Source organism: Rhinolophus ferrumequinum, chromosome 23 (assembly GCF_004115265.2).
Source record: "Rhinolophus ferrumequinum isolate MPI-CBG mRhiFer1 chromosome 23, mRhiFer1_v1.p, whole genome shotgun sequence".
Taxonomy (NCBI): domain Eukaryota; kingdom Metazoa; phylum Chordata; class Mammalia; order Chiroptera; family Rhinolophidae; genus Rhinolophus; species Rhinolophus ferrumequinum.
In genome coordinates this window covers 41,632,668-41,652,769 of record NC_046306.1, presented here as the reverse complement: position 1 = coordinate 41,652,769, position 20,102 = coordinate 41,632,668, and the positions used below count along the sequence as shown (strand labels likewise).

General features: G+C 35.9%; 1 protein-coding gene across 1 annotated transcript in view; it reads right to left on the bottom strand.

Moving 5' to 3' along the window:
- Window positions 1-233: 233 nt before the first annotated feature.
- Window positions 234-20,102, bottom strand: part of XRN2 (5'-3' exoribonuclease 2) — an 85,220-nt gene continuing 65,351 nt past the window's right edge. The window contains exons 28-30 of the mRNA XM_033095033.1: window positions 10,076-10,139; window positions 5,208-5,346; window positions 234-755 (exon numbers count right to left, since the gene is read on the bottom strand). Of these exons, the coding sequence (XP_032950924.1) occupies window positions 690-755; window positions 5,208-5,346; window positions 10,076-10,139 (269 nt within the window). The 3' untranslated portion in view covers window positions 234-689. The remainder of the gene's footprint in view (window positions 756-5,207; window positions 5,347-10,075; window positions 10,140-20,102) is intronic.

Genomic DNA, 20,102 nt, shown 5'->3' with positions numbered 1-20,102 from the left:
AGCCAAATCAGTAGCTGACATACACACTAACATATGGGTTGGTTGGGTTATCTTGCTGAGAATACTCTCTTAACATCTATTCACTGATTTTCTTTTGACATCTAATTGTAGAAATGAATTGTTTTCTGAAAAATTGATTAAAAAACCCAACATGTTTGGCCAAGATTTTCAAAGATGAAATACTGTAAAAGAAGAACACAAGAGACCAGAGTTTTAAGTTGTTTTTTTTTTAATAAAGTCCAGAAATTTCCATTAAGACAAGTACATTAATGAAATGTTTCCAAAGAAATACTGAACAATATACTCTAGTTGGCTGAAGGTTTCAGCTCAAGAGTTCATACCTAATTCTTGTGCATTAAAAATCAGCATGGATCTTAGATGATCTAGAATACACTGTGTTTTGAAATCCACAGCTGGTTTGATTTTCAACCATAATGAAAAACCAGTATTCCTATTCCATCAAAGTGTTTTACAAGCAATAATAAATTCAGATCCACTGTATTATGCAACACACATCTTTGGAAAGCAACATAAAACAGTGAGATCGTATCAGTAGAAATATACACAGTTAAAAGAAATACACAAAGTACTGTAGTTTTCTTAAAAACTACTACTTGAGAAAGAAATCTTTCCACAAATAGCATAAAATTGTAGAATGATGAAAGGATTTGGGAAATCTTTACAAAAGCCTAATTCCAACTGTATCTTCCTGAGGGTGGTGGCAAAGGGTATTTCCTTCCTTCTCTGGGATAGCCCTGAAAATAAGCAAAAGAAAGATTTTATTTTCTGGATTAACACCCCTGCAAAGAAATTAATTTTACAGCTCTATAGGAAAACACCACAAAGAAGGTAAATATGTGTTAAAGGTGTATTACATGAAACATCTCCACAAATACATAGATGCTTTTGGTCTGCAGCTTTATATGTACAAAGCCTGTTGCAAAGTGAGACGTTAGCACAACTGCTATTACTGACAACTAACAAAACAGCCTTAACAAGCAATTAAAAAATTCCTTAACATGCACACAAATAAACTGTAGTTAGGTGTTTTGCGTAAAACACTTGCGGGTCTCAATCATCTCTACCAACCCCAGTAGTAATTCAATCCAAATTGTAATAAGGTGCCCACATTATCTTTAGACACATTACACTACGAAAGTCAGTTTGCTTAACCAACGCAGAGCTTGCTAAGTCAGTAAAGGCCTACTTAACTATTAATTTTAGGGATTTTTTGTTTGTTTGTTTAGCTATAAATAGTACAGCATTAAGTAGCACATTAGGTTATTACATATCAATTACTGGTGACATTCATAACATGTCCTAGTATGCTTGCAAATAACATTTCTGTACAATATATGAGAAATGTAACACTTCTTCCATCTCAATACTGTTTCTAGGCCTCCAGGATTCTGAAATGGACCCTGTCCCTGCCCCATGTTGTCACTCAGAGCAGTACAGTAAATTATAATATGAATATGTGTAGACCCTTCAAGGACACAAAGTAGGCTAAGGCCTTGTTTAGTCATATAAACTTCACTAAAGATATAGTGAAGTCATAATCATATTTTTTAACAATGAACTGCTACAACAGTGCTTCAAAAATTGTGATTTAATAAAAATCAGTGGAAAAGAGACAGAAAAAAATGTATTTCCAAAAGATCCTAAAAGAATTATAAATTTACCAATTGCTTTTTATCTCCTAAGTGAATAAGAATTTCACCTCCTGTAATAGCAGAGAGCTTCTTCAAAGGGAAGATCTCCTCTGAAGGAGGAAGGAAAGATGATGAACTGGGGTCAGAAATACTGACGTCCCCAGCTCTGCTGCCGAACTGCAAGTGTTTTAGGGTTTTAGTTCCTGACTGTGAAAATGAGGTGACTGAACTAAACAATCTCCGAGATATCTTCTAGTTATAAGTATATCCTCATTTCAATAATACTCATTATTTAGATTGCCTAGTATTATCCACTCTAGTAACATAAAGTCTTAATTTGATAGTTAAAGAGTTCTTGGGATGATAGTATTCAGGCCTGCAGGTAACACCAGGTAAGCAATTTAAAACCAGTTCATAGCACTGCAGGTACCAAACTCCACAAACACCACACACTCTGAATCACAGCATTCCGATCCTGTTCTCTGGCAAGGATTTTGATTAAAAGGCATATAAATACTGATCAGGGTGTCAAATGTCTGAGAGACAAATAGAATGAAGCAAACAGACCTCAGTCTTAAATACTGCTAAAACTGGATGCTATAAAGAGAAGGAATGAAGCTTACATCAAACTAAATTTGTCTAGAAATTATACTCATTCAATGTACAGCTGTTTAAATTTGGTAGAAAAATATGTGGAAAATTTTTTGATGAAGGAGAGATTTCTTTCCATAAGAGAGATCAGATGAATCAAGACAGGAGACTTCTCATTATATGCAGATGACATGATACTACTGTGGTTCCCTGAAAATAAGACCTAACTGGAAAATAAGCCCTAGCATGATTTTTCAGGATGACATCCCCTGAACATAAGCCCTAATGCGTTTTTTGGAACAAAAATTAATATAAGACCTGGTCTTATTTTTGGGGAAACCCGGTATATACAGAGAACCCCAAAGACTCCACCAAAAAACTATTAGAACTGATAAATGAATTTAGTACAGTAGCAGAGTACAAAATTAATATTCAGAAATCAACTGCACTTGTATACACCAATAATAAACTATCAAAAGGAGAAATTAAGAAAACAGTCTCATTTACAATTGCTTCAAAAACTATAAAATACTTAGGAATAAATTTAACCAAAGAAGTAAAAGACCTGTACTCAGAAAATTATAAGACACTGAAGAGAAAAATTAAAGAAGATACAAATAAATGGAAACACATACCATGTTCATGGATAGGAAGACCTAATATAGTTAAAATGTCCATACTGCCTAAGGCAAAATACAGATTCAACGCAATTCCTATCAAACTACCAAGTACATTTTTCACAGAAATAGAACATATAATCCTAAAATTTATATGGAACCATAAAAGACCTCGAATAGCCACAGGAATCTTGAGAAATAAGAACAAAGTGGGAGATGTGACAATACCTGACATCAAATCATACTACAAGTCTATAGTAATCAAAACAGCTTGGTACTGGCATGAAAACAGACATATAGATCAATGGAACAGAATAGAGAGCCCAGAGATAAATCTATGCCTATATGGTCATTTAATCTACGACAGTGGAAGCAAGAATTTACAATGGGGTAAAGACAGTCTATTCAATAAATGGTGCTGGGAAACCTGGACAGAAACATGCAAAAAAATGAAGCTGGACCATCTCCTTACACCATATACAAGAATAAATTCAAAATGGATTAAAGACTTAAATGTAAGATCTGAAACTTCTAGAAGAAAATACAGGAAGTAAATTTGCAGACATTACCCTTTGTAATAATATTTTTACTGATATAGCCCTTTGGTAAGAGAAAAAATAAACATATGGTATTACATCAAACTAAAGTTTTTTCACAGCAAAGGAAACCCTCAATAAAACAAAAAGACATCCTACTGAGTGGAAGAAGATAACTGTCAATGATACATCTGATAAGGGGCTAATATCCAAAATTTATAAAAAACTCATTCAACTCAACACCAAAAAAACAAACAACTCAATTAAAAAATGGGCAGAGGACATGAAGAGACATTTCTCTAAAGAGGACATGAGGATGGCCGACATACATATGGAAAAATGCTCAACCTCACTAATCATTAGAGGAATGCAAATAAAAACCACAATGAGATACCACCTCACCCCAGTCAGAATGGCTATCATCAATAAATAAACAAACAACAAATGCTGGCGTGGATGTGGAGAAAAGGGAACGCTTGTGCACTGTTGGTGGGATTGCAGAATGGTGCAGCCACTATGGAAATCGGTATGGAGGTATCTCAAAAAAATGGAAATGCAACTACCTTACGACTCAGAATTCCATTCTTAGGTATCTATCCAGAGAAATCCAAAACACTAATTCGAAAAAAAATATATACACCCTTGTTTATTGCAGCACAATTCACAATAGCCAAGACATGGAAACAACCAAAATGCTCATCAGTAGATGACTGGATTAAGAAACTGTGGTACATTTATACAACGGAGTATTACTCGGCCATAAAGAAGAATGAAATTAAATCTTAGAATTTGCAACAATATGGATGGAACTAGAGAACATTACGCTAAGTGAAGTAAGTCAGATGGAGAAAGACAAATACCTTATGATCTCACTTATATGTAGAATCTAAGAATAGAATAAACATACAAACTAATCAGAAACAGCCTCAGAGATATAGAGAAAAAACTGTGGGTTGCTAAATGAGAGGGGGGTAGGGATGAGGGAGAAGGTGAGGGGATTAGAAAGCACAATTGGCAATCACAAGATTGCCACAGGGATACAAAAGACAGTTTGGGGAATATAATGAATAATGTTGCAAAGATTTCGTAGGGTATCCGATGGACACTTGTCTTGTTAGGGAGACCACTTTATGGCCGGTGTAGGTAACGGATCACTGTAGTGTACACCTGAAGTTGAATAATAATGAATGTCAACTATAATTATATATATATGTGGCCAGGATGGTACAGCATAAGGAATAGAGTCAGTGGAACTGTAACAGCTACATACGATGTCAGAAGGGTAGTAGATTGGGGGAGGGGGGATTATCACTTTGTGAGGATGTCTAACTACTACATTGTTTTGTACACCTGAAACTAGTAACAAAAAAATTAAAATTAAAATAAAATAAAAAAAGACAGGAGACTTCTAAGATTAATAAAGCTAACAAGGTAGATTCCTGCTTTCAGCTTCTAGGAAATTATCATCTATTATGTGAGATCTAGTTCGTATTAAAATAAAAAGCAATGTCCTTAAAGGATAAACAATGTGTTTTGGTGACTGACCACATTCGTGCTAAATACCACTGAGTGCTGTTATTAAAAGGGCTTTTGGTCTGGAAATGCTTCAGCATCTTCAATGTATATAACCTATTTAATGAAGCAGATATTCACCCCATCAATAAACATTTTTAATGAGGGACCAATGTTTAGCTGAGCTACTTATCAATAGCTTATCCAGAAATATTTTTAAGAAGTATGGAGTCCTGAGAGGCATGGTTAAGTACAAAGTGAACAGTACGCTCTTTGTCCTACAGCCCACAGAGCATCACCTGTCTCCCTCCACGATCATCACGTCTGGGTGGATACCCGCCGGGTCCGGCTAGCATCTGGTACTGGTTTGGCTGGAAGGCTGCATTTTGGGTTTGGAGCATCCGGTTCCATGGCAGCAGAGGTTCAGCCCCAACGCCTCTGTGGAAAAGCATCATGTATGCATTACAAGTCAGGCATGTTATACAGCCAAAAGCCTAAAACTGGCAGGTATCAACTCAATTTTAGGACAATCCAATTTTGCTGTATTTGTCATATGGGATATATAGTATCAGAGTAGCCTTTATGTCCCGCATATCAAGCATAATCTGTTTCATGACGTATGAGCATTTATTTAAAAGGGTGTTTAAAACACAATTTAGAAAAGTCTGACTTAAAAAAATATTTTGTTCATTTTTCAACTGCGAAATTTCCTTTTTAGTCACATAAAGATTTAGACCCAAGACCTCCAAGTTGCCTACATTTAAGATGCTATCCAAAGAGTAAACATGTGCAAGACAAGAGAATGAGGCTTTATTTTAAAAAATGTCCAGACTGGTTCTTGGAGTCCATTCTTTCTAGTTAATTGCAGGTTGCAAATGAATTCTTACTGCTGAGTATTTTGAATCTAGGGTAGGGGACTTCGCTGTTTTTTCCCATCCATTATTCTGCTCAATATGTCAGAAGGTCTGATCGGGAAGAAACCTTTTCAAGTTCTATTGATGCAGCTTTCAATTGACCATGGTGACCTAGCAACATGAGCACTAATTGGCATGGGCTGACTGGCATTTGGTGTACAGTTTACATGGGAACACAGATTCAACAGCTATTATAACCCAGTTTGCCAGCCCAGATTACTAGTCAAAAGAAATGTTTTAATTGTCTTCAAGTGCCTATTTTAACTTTGCAGATACAAAGCAACAGGTATGATGTATAGAAATCATAATGTAATTTAAAACTGTCACATAAACAACATAGCAAAGATATATCTTCTAAAGGCAATCACCATTTAAGATATAACTTTCTCCTTGATGCATTTTCCTCAACTTCAATTTTATAGAACAGTCAGTACAAATGATAAACGGAAAAAAATTCTCCAGTATATTTTAACATTAGAAGCTTTGGGACTATTAAAAATGTTAGGGGAAATTACAGTAAAACTTTAAATTTAATACAGCACTGACTAGCTGGTATTAGCTATATCTGTATCGGCATATGAATTTCACTTCCTAGATCTTAGGGGGTAAAAGCCCAAAGTTGGGCTCATTGGGTAATGCATTCTTCTCAGTTATTCAAGCCAAATCCATTCTCTCTGCCCCCGGCTCTTCTCCTTTCATTTGGAACTTTTTTTTTCTTTAAATACCAAAGATTATTTTTCTGTGATGGCTTGAAGAACAGCTCTCTGAAGCTCTCTAGAAAGGCCAAGGCTATTCGTCGGTTAATGGTGAAATTAGAGCTCTAATAATATAATTTGCTGTATGTAAATCAATAAAATAAAAAAATAAATCTATATGTCAGAAAGAATATGCATATACTCAGAACTTTTCATTATTTTCCGGGCTCATTATTAATACAAATATATTTTAGCAGGAATACCTTATCTGCTTAGCAATAACAGCTCTATGCACAAAGTCAGTAATGGTCTCTTCTAGTCACTGCAGAGTGAGGGTTAAGGTGTGTGCTGTGACCAAAGAGGTTCATCAAAACTGGGCCACTAATGCAAAACCCACGTGCCAAAAATGCAACTCACACATTGCAACTCATGTATTAACTGTGATCAATTTTTCTTTTCAATTTTACAATGATAAAACTCACTCAACTGAATTATAGGAAAATCTGCTAAGTATGGATAATATACATTATAAATGTAATTTTACAGTATTTTATGTTCTAAAAATAGGTTAGGAATAAAGCCACAGTTTAAAAACACAAAGTTCTCCTTTTTGTTTGAAGTTATTATTTTAAATGTTTCCAAAAGATAATTTTCATTAAATAATTTAATTAAAATTAAACAGAAAGAACAAAGTAAGAGGGGCATATACTTTTTTCCCCCTTTTTTACTGGCGGAAAGGCCTTTGTTTTCCACTAGTCGATCAGATTTCTATACTTATTAATTTGTAAATGCAAACTGAAATTTGCCTTGGAAAATACATTTTAAATCTGGCAAAGAGGAATTGAGGTTAACACATTTTAACTTTTTTAAAATTAGTAGCCATCGATTGAGACAAATCATCTGAGGCATTTGGCATCATGGATGGCGACAATATTCTTCAGTTTCTAAATTACTGTTTTGGAAAGTAGCTGGCAATATGAAGTAACTATTACCAATCTAGATGTTTTTAATTTATAATAATGGCAAATCAGAATTTTTAAAGATTTTTCAATACTAACTGAGTGTAACACCCGTAAGTTAAAAATGAAATAGCCCCCATGAATATGGCCAGAAAAGAGAAGCCTCCACTGGCAAGAACACAAATAATGGGACTCAAATAATGTGCTCAAGTGATGCAGAGAATTCAAATGTTGGACATCTGTGCGTAACATTAACACTAGGTTGTCTTTGTGTGGAGAAGCAAGGGGGAGGTGTTCCTGTTGTATTTTTAAGTTAAATAAATACATGAATTAAATATACTATCTCAAAGTAGGAAACAATTTAAGAAACAGTGTAATTTAGAAAAAAGGTACACTCAAAATTTCTTTTGCTATAGGATTCTCAACCAATCATTCTAAATTGTACAGTGGAAAAGCATTGAACTGAGGATCAGTAATACCTGGTTCTGGTAAGAATCCTACTACTTACTAGTTGTGACATCTCAGCAAAGTCAAAGTGACGAAGAGTTTATAATTCCTCCTCTGTTTTATAAGATCGGAATGGTTAGAATGAAAAGTGTACAGAAATGAGTGATGTACTGTATTTGCTAAGAGGCTAATGGAGAAATTCAGGATGGCTGAATTGAAACTTTGTTTTCTTTATGAATAAGTGGTGTGTTTTTAAATGACCATGATTTAAGACATATGACAGAATTCTACTATGCACACATTGAACTTTTGTTTTAAAGCATGATTTTAAATTTCTGACTGAAACTAAACCAAAAATCTCCCACAAAACTTGTTCCTAATTAGCTGGGTTCACAAAGTCAGTCAGGATAATACCAATACTTGGCCAGGGCAGAAGAACAAAGAAACGATGGACATCAGGACAATAGTGATGATCTTAGGAAAACTTCTCATGTGCAGAGGGAAGGAAAGCTATTGGGAAAGAGTGGCCCCGAAGTGGAAGTAGATCCTTTATGTCCTTTGAAGTCCCTATGGCTTTACTATAATGCTATGCTCCAAGTATTCTGATGAGTTCTGTTCGAGTGAAAGTTTCTTAGTAAAGAATAATACAGACGGGAAACCTTAGTTAAGCTACTGAACTTTGTGTGCCTCAGTTTCCTCATCTGTAAAAATAATATCTACTTTAAAGCGTTGCTAGGAGCAATAAATGATGTTTGTAAAAGCACGTTAACACAGTGCTGATACTTTGTAAGCAAATAATAAATGTTAGCAATTATTAATAATGTGGGAAAGCAGAAAGCAACACAGTGGGGAAACCAAGTCTTAAAATCAAACTTGACAGAAGTAACGCAGAAAGACAGTTGTTTAAAAAAGAGATCAGCTGTAACGTGATAGTAATATGTAACTTAGAAAAAATCTGCCCTTTACTCATTTAATTTCTGTTTGGAAATGGTGCTACTGTGATGATGTTGAAGGAGTACATACAGTGTGCCCTGAGCACTTATACTGACAACCAAACAAATATAGGCATTGTCAGTTGTCAAATGCAGCTTGCACTAAGTAGATGATACTATTAATAAACAACTGAACATGATTTCTTTTATCTTTTTGAAGAAAATAATGAAGTTTTGGAGTCTCTAGAGTTTTCTTAAAAGGGGAACAGCATTTATAACTCTGTTTATAACACTTTATTCATTTCAGACATTAACAGATCAGAGTGCTAAAACACCAGAGGAAAGGGGACAAAACAGATTAGAACTGGGAAGGCAAAGTAGGAAACCTTACTATGATTGGGGCTTAATTCATCTTAAAACTAACTGAGGTTGGCAAAACCAGCATGAAGCGATAGATTTTTAAAGCTGTCTTTTAAGAAATTATTCTACAGAAGTCAATATAATTATTCATAACATGCCTAGCTGTCTTGTTGTGTAGCGACCATCTGACTTAGAAGCACACAACTTATCAATGAAAGAACACATGTCCAAACATCCCTTGTTATTAAACCATGTCACATTCTTCCTAGTCCGTGATACTTATTAGACTGCAGATCCCATAATCCTCTTCTGAGTCCCTTCTGCGTTTAATTCAGTTCAGTCTTAAGTAGTTAAAGAAACTGTTTTCAGTGGCAACTAATAACTACTGACCTACAGTGACACTGCCCTACAATAGACTTGTCAGCTCTGAAAAAGTTGTACCAAAGACGCTGATTAGGACTTCAAGAGGTTTGTAGCAAGAATCAATGGTTGGTCTGTATTAATGCTGTGTTGCCTGCACAGAAATGATGAAAGTGGAACACCATTAGTTATGCCTCATTAAGCTACACAACCCTTCTAAAAAGAAATTTGTTTAGCCTTACCAAAACCTTGTACAATTTTAAGCTTTCTGTGTTGCATTTTTCAGGGCACCTCAAAAGCTTCAATAACAAAAGGCTAAGAACCAAGAAAAGTAGGAAAGTATATAAACATGAACCTTTTACTTCTACATGTTAACCGTCTATTTTCCTAAAGGACAGGCACAAGAGACACTGTTTAGAGGGGGGAAAGTATATTTCAAACCATAGAGAAAACCCAAACCTTAAGTGTTGATGTGGAAAAATATTTAAAAGTGTTGTTACCTGTCAAATCTTTGCTGTTGGAAAAGGGGAGGAGGACCTCGCCAAGAATCCTGGGGCCTCATATCTGCAAAATAAACAGGAGATTTAAAAAAGTAATCACTATTCAACTACCTAGATATTTTATAATTAAAAATTCTTGAAAAAATATTGAGACAGAATATAAACTAAACTAGCATAATCATACACACTGGAAATGTAAAAAGATACAAAACTAAGAGGGTCAGTAAATTTGTTCGTTTATTATTTTTCCTTTGGTAAACAGTTTTATAACCTTGGTCATTAAACTCACACATTTCTCTTTCTCTCAGCTATGTATGTATGTATGTATGTGTATAAAGGTATATATACTTTTTACATTTATGTTTCAAATGCTGTGCAAAAAGAAGGGATTTAGTTTTTTATCCATAAATACAAATTAAAAAGTATAGTAACTTTAATAGAAATCCTGAAATTTTTTTCCCTAAACATGATAGGGAAAGGAACCCTAACTTACCTAGCTATCATAACAAAAAAACAGAGAGCACCAGGAAGATGAGTTAATAAAGGGGACCCCCACACACACTTTTCTATCGTTTTCTGATAGTCAAACCTCTTCCCGTAACACAAAACTGAACTAGCAACATCTAACTATAAGAAACAATTAAATGGCTGATTCTCCTCTATGTAAGCAGGATTAAAGGAACACCCCACACCACCAGTCAGTAGGGCGTTTAGTAGCTCAGTAGGTTGGTATCAATCAACTGCTACTCTGGTCTCCAGTCTTGTCTACCATAGCCCTTTGCCCCGCAGTCACCGGTAACGAAACCCACGAGACGCCTCTCTTGGAAAGGAACAGGGAAGCCACCGTTAATTCCAAGAAGAATCCCATTTTGAAGTGAAAGAAAGGTGGCGTCTCCAGTTGATTTAAATCCCTTCTTTATCTCTTAAAAACCAAATTAGTGCAAACTGATGAAGAATGCTGAGGAAATTTCATGGTGGTTATCAGATATTCAAAACCTGAATGGAAACTCAGGAAACTAATCACCAAAGAATTCACAGAAACAGGGCAAGAAGGATCACTAGTCTAGGCCCAGAATAACTTCTGAATTTCTACTACAGACTGTACACTATCAGAAAAATCATAATTAGAGGATATAAACCTAGAAATTCTTAGAAAACAGTCATCATTTCATCTGTGTGATTTCTATGGAAAAACTCAAGATACATTTACCTTAACACATTTTGGTTTTTCAATGAGTTACCATTTACGAGAAAGCAATACATTGAAAATTAAAATCAACATTTGGGTTACTTTTTCTGATCATTATTTTGTTAAACTTGAAGTCCACTGGTCTATTCAGATATTGCATAAAAATTAGGTTAATGAAAACTTGTTCAAGTGTTCCCAGAAGTACTTTGTTTAAGTTTCTTACATATATAAAATTAGCTAATATAACAAAAGTCAAAAGAAATACAGTGAATTTCATTCAGACTCCTGTCTAGCTCTGTACTTCACATGTTCCAGAATCATTGTGGTCACCCTGGAAACATGCCCCCTATTACCATTAAGGCTTAATTCCGTGATTCTAGTTCCATGGTGTCTCTTTATATATGGTATCATCAAAGAATACATACTCGTCATGGTACATACAGAAGCTTCCACCCAGGATCCCTAATAAATTTAAAATTAAATGAAGATAATAAAAAAGACACATGTGCACTAAGAAAAGACTTCAGAAGTGCTTATCTTAATGTTTTATGAAAAATAAATACAGAAAGAAAGCTTGTATATTTTATTCAGAGAATGTCATCACCATCAGGAATACATGTTCATTAGATTCAAATATACTACATGTTAGATTAAGCGCACCAATATTTCTAAGTAGAATGGGAATGTAAAGTTAATTAAGTATAAATGCTTTTTTTGGAGGGGCAACCCTTCAATAGTCTTACCTATACACTAACAAGTACCTAGAAAAATGACAAAAATTCCTATTCCATCATTCTAATATACTAGGTACTTCCCACTCTATTTGCTTTTTCTTTCTATTTCTCACCTCCAGAACAATTTTTTCTCACATAGACTCAGCACATGCAAAAACTACAGTTTTATTAAAACCTAACCAAATTTTGCAAGACTTAAAAATTGTCAATTATTAAAACATCTCTTGCTTTAAATGCAAAAAAGAAAAACATAAGGGATCAAAGACAAACTTCAAGGCTACCTTTAAACAAATCTTTTCATGTGGCTCTGAGCAAAACATATATAGCCCTTAAGTATACATAAAGCAAAAACATTTCCTGGCTGATAAGTAATGAAGTAGAAACTTATTATCATTCATTTGAATGGCTCTAACAAAAGATTCATTTCAGAGGGAGCAAAAAGAATTCTGAGATAGTGAATTGCACTTCCAAAAGGTATAGGTAGAGGAAAAATTAGTTAATTTTTCCTTTGGTCTTTAAAAACACATCCCTTTTCTAGAGCTCTAAGGTCACACAAACCAAGGCTTCGCCAATAACTCCTCAAATGACTAATTTACCTAATCAGCATGGTAATCACAGAAAAGATCCCATGTTTACTAATTGCACTAATCAAAAATCACTTTTCAAATGCCGCTAATTGACAAGTTTACTGACTGAAATTAAGTGAAGTGACATATCAGATTCTCCGGGTTGTAGAAACAAAATGCTTTATTCACACCGAGTGTTCAGGGCTGCACTTGACTCCAAGAAGTTATCAGTAACCAGACAATTACTCATCAGCCAAAAACTGACACACTAAAGACAAATCAAAGACCAACAGTAAGAACACCTACAACAGATACTTGACAGAGTTTGCAGTTTGACCGAATGGCCTTTCTTGAGTGTAATTTTGCAGCACCATATGAAGGCAATAGCTATAATACTAAAAATATTTTAAGAGATTGATAAAATGGGTTTAGATGTTTATTTTACTAAAACAAACTATTTCTGACTAAATTTTAAGTTCAAAATTCTATAAAAAAGGAAACCAATCTTTTAATCATTTAATACTCTCATAGCACTCACTATGCATCAGGCACTGTTTCAAGTGCTTGATAACTTAAACTCATTTACTGTAAATATTCTGAGATGGGTATTCTCTGTACAATTTTAGAAATGAGGAAACGGGAGTACTGACAAAAATCTTCCTAAGGTCACAAGGCTATTAAGGGGCAGAGTGAAAGCCACAGGAGAGGGTAAGTTCTCTTAACCACTCCCCACTACACTATGCTACTCCGTTTCACATGCACTTGTGCTGTTGGTTGAGGTGACTCTTCATGTTATTTTATTTCAGAAGGACCAGAGGAGAACCACCTCCTCAACCAGGAGGCTCAGAAGCTTAGGATTTTTCAAGAAGGCAGTTTAGGAATTTGAAATTTTCCAACATTTCGAAAGTTTAGAATTAACATTACACATATCTAATTAAAAGAGGAAGGAAAAATAAATGTAATTAACACATGCACTTTGGTAGTAATTATCTTGACAAACATGGATTCATGGAGAAAAAGTAAGAAAAGGTCTTGGTTAAAATCAATGAAATCACTGCCCCTTTAAAAAGGGTACTACTACCATAAAAGATTCAGTATTCAAAAAAATATATGGCCTTTGAGCCGCAGCCTCTCGAGCAGCTTTTCTTTGTGCTCAGGCTCAATCCTAATTCTTTGGAGTGTACTATTTCTTCTAATAAACATCTCTTTCACCACTTTAAAATATATATATATACACATACACACACACACACACACACACACATATATGTATATATGATCAGATAAAAACTACAACAGGATACAGACAGAGATACAGATGGATGGATGGATGATAGACTGAACTATGTATGAAGAGTATTGGGGAAACATCACAGAACATGCGATTTCCTTTCTTGATAGTTGGCAGCCATTTGTCTGGGCTTATCATACAACTGTGACCATTTACTATCGGGCAATGACCATTCTAGATTAGGTCAATTATTTATCCAACACATCTCTCACAAAGGTTATCAGGGAATAATTTGTGATATGACATGGCCGTCCGCCAGGAAGTCCAACCTCACAACCCCTTAGCTTTTCTAAGTTCTCTTATAACCAAGGACAATTAAAATTAATCTATCCCAATCCTCTTGAACTTTTACATCTCTGGCTTATATGCAGATACTTCCCAATTTTCTCTCTCCAACCATCTTCGCTCTCCAGCAACTATCAGACCCATATTACTAACTCCTGAAAGATGACTTAAATGTCTTCAACACTGCAACCTCCACCAAAGTCACATTCATCATGTTCTTCCATAGTCCTTCACCCTCCTGAGTTTCCAAATTCTGTTAAAGGCGTCATTAGTCACCCAGGTATCCACAGTGTACACGTGAGCCTCATCTTGAACCTTCTCTCTCCCTCACTTATCACATTCAATTATACAGCCCTTCAGTTTCTCCTCTCCCACTTTCTCCACTTTGAACTTACTTTGCCAAAAATCACTTTGAACCTTCATTATCTCTTCCTAACTAGAATCACCACCAAGTTTTTTCCATAGCCAAACAGAGCTGTGGTTCTAGAAAGGAAATGTAATTATGCATTCCTCTGCTTTAAAAAGCTCTTACAAATAAAGAGACTCAGATACAAATTAATAAATCAGCAAGGGACAAGAACAGAAAATTTATGAAAGAAAAACTGGTTAGTAAGAATATGATCAGGCAGCAATTTTAAAAAAAATCATACCTTAAAACAAAAATACATTCTTCCTTGCTTATCATGTTATAAAGAGCTTTTAAAAAAATGGTAACACCTGGTATCGGTGGAAGTTGGGATATTAGAAATTCTCACCTGCTGCTATCATAAGTGTAAATTGGTATGCGTTTACTTGGAGGTTAATGTAGTGATAATAACCAAAAGTCCATTCAACATACCTTTTCATCCAGCAATACCATTTGTAGAAATTTAGTTTATAATTAAGAAATCTATTTTAAAAGATTAGAAGCAACATATGTTTAAAAAATTAACATATGTTAAAAAAATAACATATCCATGACTATATAATTAAAAAGAATTGAAATCAGAAAAATATTATGAAGTGAATGACAATGAACATATGACGTAACAAAAGGAATGTATGACAAAGCTAAAGTTATTAGAGGAAAATTTATTGTAATCAAGTGCATATATTAGTTAAGAAAAACTGAAAATAAATTACCTAAGTCTTCACCTCCAAAAATGATTTAAAAAGAACACCAATTTAATTCTAAAGAAACTAGAAGAATGAAGACAAAAGCAGAAATCAACAGGAAACAAGAGAAGAAGGAAAAATAAATGTACTTAAATGGGGCTGGGGATGGGTGGGTGAAGGTGGGGAACAACCACAAAGCTAAAAGCTAATTCAATGAAAAAATAAACAAAAAACTAAACTAACAAAATTAAATAGGCTCTAATAACACGAATCAAGAAAAGGGGCACAGCACACATTACCAACACCAGGAATTAACTTTAAAGTCTTATAGTCATTAAAAAGATATTAATAGTGTATCATGACACAAAGGAGGCAAGAATATACAATGGGGTAAAGACAGCCACTTCAAAAAATAGTGTTGGGAAAACTGGACACATGCAAAAAAATGAAACTGGACCACCTTGTTACACCATATATAAAAATAAACTGAAAATGGATTAAAGTCTTAAATGTTAAGACCTGAAACCATGAAACTCCTAGAAGAAAACATACGCAGTCAACTCTTTGACATCGGACTTAGCAATATTTTTTGGATATGCCTTCCTGGGCTAGGGAAACAAAAGAAAAAAATAAACAAATGGGACTACATGAAACAAAAAGGTTTTGCATGGTTAAGACCATCAACAAAATGAAAAGACAATCTACTGAATGGGAGAAGATATTTGCCAATAATATAATACACAACAATAAGGGGTTAGTATCCAAAATATATAAGGAACTCATATAGCTCAATATCAAAAATACAAACAATCCAATTAAATCATAGGTAGAGGATCTGAACAAATATTTCTCCAAAGAGGACATACAGATGGCCAACAGACACATGAAAAGATGCTCAACATCACAAATCATCAGGGAAATGCAAATCAAAACTACAATGAGATATCACCTCTCATCTCTCAGAATGGCTATTATCAATGAATCAATAAACAACAAGTGTTGGTGAGGATGTGGAGAAAGAGGACCTGCACATATGGTTGGTAGGATTGTAAACTGGTGCAGCCACTATGGAAAACAGTATTTAACATCCTTAAAAAATTAAAAATAGAACAACTGTATGTCCCAGCAATTCCACTGCTGGGTATTTATTTAAAGAAATCTAAAATACTAATTTGAAGTCAAGATGGCAGAGTAGGTAAATGCTGTGCTCGCCTCCTCCCATGACCACATCAAAATAACAACTAAATCATAGAACCACCATCCTTGAGAACCAAACAAAGACTAGCTGAACGGAACTCCTCTAACTAAGGATATAAAGAAAAGCCACACTGAGACTGGCAGGAGGGGTGGAGACGTTAAACAGGCTGGTCCCACACCCATGTGTGGCAGAATCAGGAGGGATTATCTCTGCTGTGGAGGTCCACCCTGAGGAGCAAGGGGTCCCAGCTCCCCACTAAACTCCACAATCTGGACCACCAGTACCAGGAAGAGAAGTCTCTACAACATTAGGCTGTGAAAACCAGAGAAGATTCTGTTTAGGTGAGATAGAGGGCTGCTGGAGTTGCAGTATTCCTCATAAAGGGCATGCGCATGGACTTCCTCGCTGATGGACTCACTCCCTCTGAGTTCTAGTGCAGCACTTGTAACAGCACTGGGGACATACGAGGAGGAACTGAAGTATCTAGCTTCAGGGCGAGAACTGGAGGGGTGGCTCTGGCCGGGATAAAAGTGCTGGCAGGCAGGTACAGGCGGGTGCCAATGCTAAGCCTCCAACAAACTGGCTAAACACTGCTCAACACATCCTAGGAATTCCCTGAGAACCCACCCCACCCAACTCGCACACAGGCCCAAAGCTCTTTCAGTACCTGTACTTCACTAGTAGTCAGCCCTGGTCCACGTTCCTGACTTCCCTAAAATCTCTGAAAGATCTATAAACTCCAAAGAAGCAGCTACTGGCCTTAGCATGCCCTGTAACACTTGGTAAGTGGTTGCCAACATAGTACTAGTGGCAGCCAGCCTCGTTTCTCAGTATAGCTAATCCCAGGAGCCTCCAAGCTCAGCACAGGCAGCTACCATCCTTGGCCAGCACCAGAGGTCCTCCCAAGAGGTCCCAGAACTAACACACCTGTGACTGGCTTCAGACCACCTTAGAACACCACTTGATTAGCTACACAAAAAACAAACATAAGTGGTGGACTCAACAAGCACCAGAGCCCCACTACAGAGAAACCAACAGATGAGGTCAGCCCCTACTAACAGTTCATCTACTGTAGTCACAGCCACTCCTAACAGTCAGCCTGAGGGTCAATCTCACTCACTGATGTACCAACAGCAAATAAAGCTCAACTACAACAGGAAGGCACACACAACCCACACAAGGGACAACCCTGGAGCACTTCGCTCAGGTGATTCAGGGAGACTACACCACTGGCACCACAAGACACCTACTACATAAGGCCACCCTACCAAGACTGGGAGACATAGCAGATTTACCTAATACATAGAAACAAACACAAGGATGCAGCCAAAATGAGGAGACAAAGAAACACGCCCAAAATGAAAGAACAGGACAAAAGTGCAGAAAAGGAAACAAACAAAAGAGAAGCAAGCAATCTACCAGATACACAGTTCAAAATACTGGTTATAAATATGCTCAATTAAAGTAGGTGAAGAATAGATGAATTCAGTGAGAACTTACACAAAGAGATAGAAACCATAAAAAAGAACTAGTCAGAAATGAAGAACACAATAACTGAAATAAAGAATACATTAATTAGACAGAATCAATAGCAGATTAGATGAAGCAGAAGATTAAATCAGTGATTTGGAAGACAAGGCAGCAGAAAACACCCAAAAAGAAAAAAAAACCAAAAACAATTAAAACATGAGGACAGTTTAATGGATCTCTGGAACAATATAAAGTGCAATAATACTAGCATCATAGGGATACCAAATGGAAGAGACAGAAAGCAAGGAACTGAAACCTATTTGAAAATATAAAGACTGAAAACTTGTTAACCTGGCAAAGGAAATAGACATACAAGCCCAGAAAGTGCAGAGTCCCAAACAAGATGAACCCAAACAGGTCCAAATCAAGACACATTATAATTAAAATGGCAAAGGTTAAAGACAGAGAATCCTCAAAGCAGCAGGAGAAACGCAACTAGTAAATATAAGGAAGCTCCCATAAGACTGTCAGCTAATTTCTCAACCAGAAGGGATTGACAGGAAATATTCAAAGTGATGACAAGCTAGGACCTACAACCAAAATTATTCTACAAAGTAAGGCTATCATTTAGAATTGAAGGACAGATAGAGCTTCCCAGACAAGAAAAAGCTAAAGAAGTTCATCACTACCAAACCAGTATTACAAGAAATGTAAAAGAGACTTCTTTAAGAAGAAGGAAAAAAAAGACCAAAAATATGAATAATAAAATGGCAATACCTACAAGGTGTGATCAAACAATACAGTGAATGTTTGAATAAGAAAAAAAAAATTTATTACAGTAAAAGACACATTGCCATTAATTCCCCTCAAAATACTCCCCCTCTCTTTGAATACACTTATGCCATCATTCTTGACACTTTCTGAAGCAGTACTGGAAGTCCTCTTTCATGAGTCTTTTGCTGTGCTGTCTTGGCTGCCTCAATGTCCTGAATTATTCTGACTTCGGGTAAGGCCCAGAAGTTGCATGGTGCCAGATCTGGTGAATAAGGTGGATGAGCACACACCGTAATGTTTTTATTTGACAGAAATTGCCATGTACCAGAAGTGATGTGTGACATGGAGTGTTGTCATGATGGAGGATGACTTACCGCACACTTTAAAACATACCTTCTCTCAGCCATAGCTCACACCTGACTGCACCAAACAAGTTGAAATTTGTCACACGCTGTTACTAAGGTTCAACGTGCTGCATCCCATACTGAAGAGCCCTTCCTTTCTGTTGGATGGCACTCAGCAGCAGCATTCACCATATTTGTGATCACAACAGAAAGGCTCCATGTCATAAATTGCTTCTGGTACAGCAATTTCTGTCAAATAAAAACATTACAATGTGTCCTCATCCATCTTATTCACCAGATCTGGTACCGTGCAACTTCTGGCTCTTCTCCAAAGTCAAATGATTCAGGATATTGAGGAAGCCATGACAATGTAACTAAAGACACTCATGAAAGAGGTCTTCCAGAACTGCTTCAGAAAGTGGCAGGAACGATGGGGTGTATTCAAAGTGAGGGGGAGCATTTTGAGGGGTATTAACGGCAATGTATCTTTTACGGTAATTTTTTTTTTAAATTTAAACATTCACCATATTGATTGATCACACCTCATATATATAAAGACCGATAGCACTATGCTATGCAGTCATCTAAACAAAATTATAGACATGCTGCACACTCCATAAAAAAAATTTAAAAAAATAGGATTATCTTTTCATCAGTGGCACAGTTCTAAGTACTCATCGTTCTTCTATCAGCTAAAAACTTTTAAAAAGACAAAACAAAACAAACAAAACACCAATCCCTTTGGATTCATACAAAAACGACCGAGTGGAGGTAAGCGAAAGTCAACCTAACTATTATTTTACCAAATCTGTGGTGTTTGAATGGTAAGAGCTCCATGGAAGAAAGGAGATACCAAGCTGCACTTCAAAACTTCAGGCCACAACCAAAACACAGCATCACTTCAAACAGAAGCTGTAGCCAACACTGCCCTCTTAGATATGTTCAAGGATGCTGACATCACTATTTCATCATCTGCTCACTCATGCAGTAAGAAGGAGAGATCAAGTACACTGTACTTTGATTGTGGTCAACTCAATTACCATGTTACCAAAATAGCAAGCTGCCAGAATCAAAAATAAGG